The sequence below is a fragment of the Lolium rigidum genome, chromosome 7 (genome assembly GCF_022539505.1).
Source record: "Lolium rigidum isolate FL_2022 chromosome 7, APGP_CSIRO_Lrig_0.1, whole genome shotgun sequence".
NCBI classification, from domain to species: domain Eukaryota; kingdom Viridiplantae; phylum Streptophyta; class Magnoliopsida; order Poales; family Poaceae; genus Lolium; species Lolium rigidum.
Window position 1 is genome coordinate 7,644,496 of NC_061514.1, and position 4,645 is coordinate 7,649,140.

The following is a 4,645-nucleotide window of genomic DNA, read 5'->3' on the forward strand; positions in this document are numbered from 1 at the left end:
ATCAGCGTAAACATAATAACTATTAAAAAATCAGGACAAAAGTCTACTATGGTCGACACATGACATACTTGAACAATGCAGTTTTGGCTGTATACGGAGTATATTCATAAATCCTAAACCAATAAACCATTACCTTGTAAGATCTTCAAATTTGATCAGCTCTCCAGCCAATTGAAGCTTCAGGTCAATAGGCTGCATCTCATGACTAAATCTGCTGGAAATTCAATATGGAACAGAAGATTCTACCACCAGATAGATGGCAATTGCATGAAGGGATAAAACGCATAAAAGTCAAACAATCAGCATAAATCTCAAAAATGCAGGAAGTATGTGAGCAAAGAGGGCACCAGCATATATATTCTTATTTTTCCAAGAAGAAAGTGTCACAGAATTGCACCATCAGAACTAAGTTGGTCCAGCAGATTTGCATGAGTGGAGAAGAACAATTACGTACTAAAAAGATACAACAAGTACATTTTTAACGCACAAGATCAACCAATGTTTTTCTCCGTGGGAACCTCTGCGGTAGCCTGAGCGACATGGAATCCTCGATCTGGATGGGCAAATGCGTGGCGACGATGACGATCCCGCCCTTCCTGCGGTGCTCGGCAATGATGTACTCGAGCAGCCTGACGCCCTCGGAGTCGAGCGCGACGGAGGGCTCGTCGAGGAGCCAGATGGGCCGGTCGACGGCGAGCAGCCTGGCGAGCTGCAGCCGCTTCCTCTGGCCCATGGAGAGCATCCTGGCCTTGTCGTTGGCGAGCCTGCCGAGCCCCATGAGCTCGACGGCGGGCGCGGACCTGCCGTGCTTGCCCTCGAGCAGCTCGAACCACTGCACGTTGTCGAGCACGGTGAGCTTGTCCTTGACGGCGTCCCGGAGCGACATCCAGTTGAGCTGCAGCTTGTACTGCTGGAAGACGCCCGGGGCGGTGACGTCGTGGCCGTTCCAGAGGATCTCGCCGGCCGAGGGGCGCGAGAAGCCCGCCAGCATCCGCAGGAAGGTGGTCTTGCCCGAGCCGTTGGCGCCCGTGAGCACGAGCGCCGTGCCGTCGTGGATGCTGACGTTGATGTCCCGCAGCACCGTCTGCGCGTTCCGCATGCAGGAGACGGCGTGGAGCGCGAGGCGCGGCGGCGGCGGCGTCAGGGGCGGCATCTCTGGTGGATGGTGGCTCGCGAGCGGCGTAGGACGGGAAGGGGCAAGAGGGGATCTGGCCGCTGCGCGTGAAGTATGAGTGGAGACACGACCGCGAGGGAAGCGGCGGGCGGCGCGGGGGATTGGCGCGTGCCGGCGGCGGCGGCGGCGGCGGCGGCGGCGCGCGGAGAGGTTGAAGCGACGGGCGATTCGGGCTGGGCCTATGGCCTATGCTGTATGGGGTGAGGAGAGGGAAACGTACAGGCCCAGAGAGTGTATTGGCAAATATGCTTTTGGGTATGGGCCTATCTAGCCCAATTTGTGAAACGGTCCTCTTACTATTTCCCTCAAAATAAAAAAAAACTATTTCCCTCAAAATAACCAGCTGCCGTTAATAAAAAGGCCGATATTCGCAAAGGCTATCATACTGACACACGTTGGTACTTCCAATGTCGTGCAACACGGGAAGATGCTAAAAAAGGTGCAATGCGGGTTTTTCTAAGTGCAACACAAGCATACTGGCGTACCTTCATGCGCAGCGCCGACGTACTTCGAAGTTCACTGCGGGTGTACTTCCAAAATTGAGGACGGGAGTACTTTTAAATGCATTGCGGACAGCTTTACACGTTCACCAAAATACAAATATATGAGCACACTACAAATTAAAGTATATAAAGTACATAAAAACGAAGTACAACTACACTAAAGACCAAGTCCGAGTACACGTACACTAAACCACAAGTACAATCGCATGGTCTTGGAAGTATAAAGAAAAGTTTCTGAAACACTATTAACATTTCACTAGTTTTGAAGATCTCAATGCACGGGAGGATCTCAAAAATGAAAGATATGTAATTATTTTGTTAAAAAATTTGTTTATGAAAAAAGCAAAACCTGGTACCTCTCGCCTCCCGTGTCTATCTATATTATTGCTTACCCTTATTTTGTTTTCCCATTGCAACAAGTGATAGGCATAGAGACACCCAACAAAAACGCGGGAGAGGAGAACGGGGCGCTTATCACGAGGAGAGCATGCTCAAAGAGACCTTCACGAGAGTGGGACTTTTCTAGTGTACACAAAAACTCCTAAAACTGTATTTCCCTCAAAAATAGTTTGGTTAGTCGATAATGACTGATCCCTGTAATGAACTTTCAAAAGTTGTGGATTTTCAGGTACCTTCAGTGTTTTCTTTGTTGTTCAGAGAGATTGTTTCAAATCATGCTACAAGATGAAATTTGTCTCAAGATAGAGTTGTTTTGTTGCGATCCAAATTCATATAAAAGTGAGACTAACTTCTGACAAGCGGAGCGAGGCTCGGATCGTTATCTCCCATCTATTAATATATCTTTTAAAACACCAGCTAGGGTTTATTGCTTTATTGAAAGCCGAAGGAGTTGTGCATACACTCCAGATATAATGAAGTTTAATTGGATAGCGTCCGTGGTTTTTCCTTCTCTTTGCTGGTGAGGTTTTTCCATGTTAAAATCTTGTGTCCATCTTATGATCGGTTTGCTCTTTCTTCGTTATTTGCTTATATTTATTGGGCTCAAATCGTCCCAACTAATTATGAATCCAACTATGTAAGCCCATTTCGTAGTCAGCCACCCAAATAGACAAATCGGGGTCGCTATTTTGGCCACATGTGAAAATGGTCTTTTTTTGAAATTTTCAACTAGGGGAGAGGGTGATACGTCCCAAACGTATCTATAATTTCTTATGTTCCATGCTACTTTTATGATGATACTCACATATTTTATACACATTATATGTCATTATTATGCATTTTCCGGCACTAACCTATTGACGAGATGCCGAAGAGCCAGTTGCTGTTTTCTGTTGTTTTTGGTTTCAGAAATCCTAGTAAGGAAATATTCTCGGAATTGGACAGAATCAACGTCCAGGGTCCTATTTTTCCACGAAGCTTCCAGAAGACCGGAGAGGAAACGAAGTGGGGCCACGAGGTGGCCACACAACAGGGCGGCGCGGCCCAAGCCCTGGCCACGCCGGCCTAGCGTGTGGGCCCCTCGTGACGCCCCTTGACCTGCCCTTCCGCCTATTTAAAGCCTTCGTCGCGAAACCCCCAGTACCGAGAGCCACGATACGGAAAACCTTCCAGAGACGCCGCCGCCGCCAATCCCATCTCGGGGGATTCAGGAGATCGCCTCCGGCACCCTGCCGGAGAGGGGAATCATCTCCCGGAGGTCTCTTCATCGCCATGATCGCCTCCGGATCGATGTGTGAGTAGTCCACCCCTGGACTATGGGTCCATAGCAGTAGCTAGATGGTTGTCTTCTCCTCATTGTGCTATCATGTTAGATCTTGTGAGCTGCCTATCATGATCAAGATCATCTATTTGTAATCCTTCATGTTGTGTTTGTTGGGATCCGATGAATATTGAATACTATGTCAAGTTGATTATCAATCTATCATATATGTTATTTATGTTCTTGCATGCTCTCCGTTGCTAGTAGAGGCTCTGGCCAAGTTGAAATTTGTGACTCCAAGCGGGGGTATTTATGCTCGATAGTGGGTTCATGCCTCCATTAAATCTGGGACAGTGACAGAAAGTTTTAAGGTTGTGGATGTGTTGTTGCCACTAGGGATAAAACATCGATGCTTTGTCTAAGGATATTTGTGTTGATTACATTACGCACCATACTTAATGCAATTTTCTGTTGTTTGCAACTTAATACTGGAAGGGGTTCGGATGATAACTCTGAAGGTGGACTTTTTAGGCATAGATGCATGCTTGGATAGCGGTCTATGTACTTTGTCGTAATGCCCTAATTAAATCTCATAGTACTCATCATGATATATGTATGTGCATTGTTATGCCTTCTTTATTTGTCAATTGCCCAACTGTAATTTGTTCACCCAACATCCGTTTATCTTATGGGAGAGACACCACTAGTGAACTGTGGACCCCGGTCCTATTCTTTACATCTGAAATACAATCTACTGCAATTGTTCTTTAATTTTTTTCGCAAACAATCATCATCATCCACACTATACATCTAATCCTTTGTTTACAGCAAGCCGGTGAGATTGACAACCTCACTGTTACGTTGGGGCAAAGTTCTGTGATTGTGTTGTGCAGGTTCCACGTTGGCGCCGGAATCCCTGGTGTTGCGCCGCACTACACTCCGTCACCAACAACCTTCAACGTGCTTCTTGGCTCCTACTGGTTCGATAAACCTTGGTTTCTTTCTGAGGAAAAACTTGCTACTGTACGCATCACACCTTCCTCTTGGGGTTCCCAACGGACGTGTCGATTGCACGTATCAAGCTCTTTTTCTGGCGCCGTTGCCGGGGAGATCAAGACACGCTGCAAGTGGAGTCTCCCACATCCAATCTCTTTACTTTGTTTTTGTCTTGCTTTACTTTATTTACTGCTTTGTTTGCTCTTATATTAAAAACACAAAAAAATTAGTTGCTAGTTTAATTTATTTACTGTCTTGTTCTCTATATCAAAAACACAAAAAAATTAGTTACTTGCATTTACTTTATCTAGT

At 46.4% G+C, this 4,645-nt stretch overlaps 1 protein-coding gene across 1 annotated transcript; it reads right to left on the reverse strand.

Moving 5' to 3' along the window:
* Nucleotides 1-390: 390 nt before the first annotated feature.
* Nucleotides 391-1,153, reverse strand: LOC124679442 (ABC transporter I family member 1). Its single transcript, XM_047215198.1, has one exon. The coding sequence runs from the start codon at nucleotides 1,151-1,153 to the stop codon at nucleotides 479-481; it is 675 nt and encodes a 224-aa protein (XP_047071154.1). The 3' UTR covers nucleotides 391-478.
* Nucleotides 1,154-4,645: the final 3,492 nt, after the last annotated feature.

What these genes read in the sequence shown, in the direction of transcription:
- LOC124679442 (XM_047215198.1), bottom strand. Translation starts at nt 1,153, where the DNA reads ATGCCGCCCCTGACGCCGCCGCCGCCGCGCCTCGCGCTCCACGCCGTC.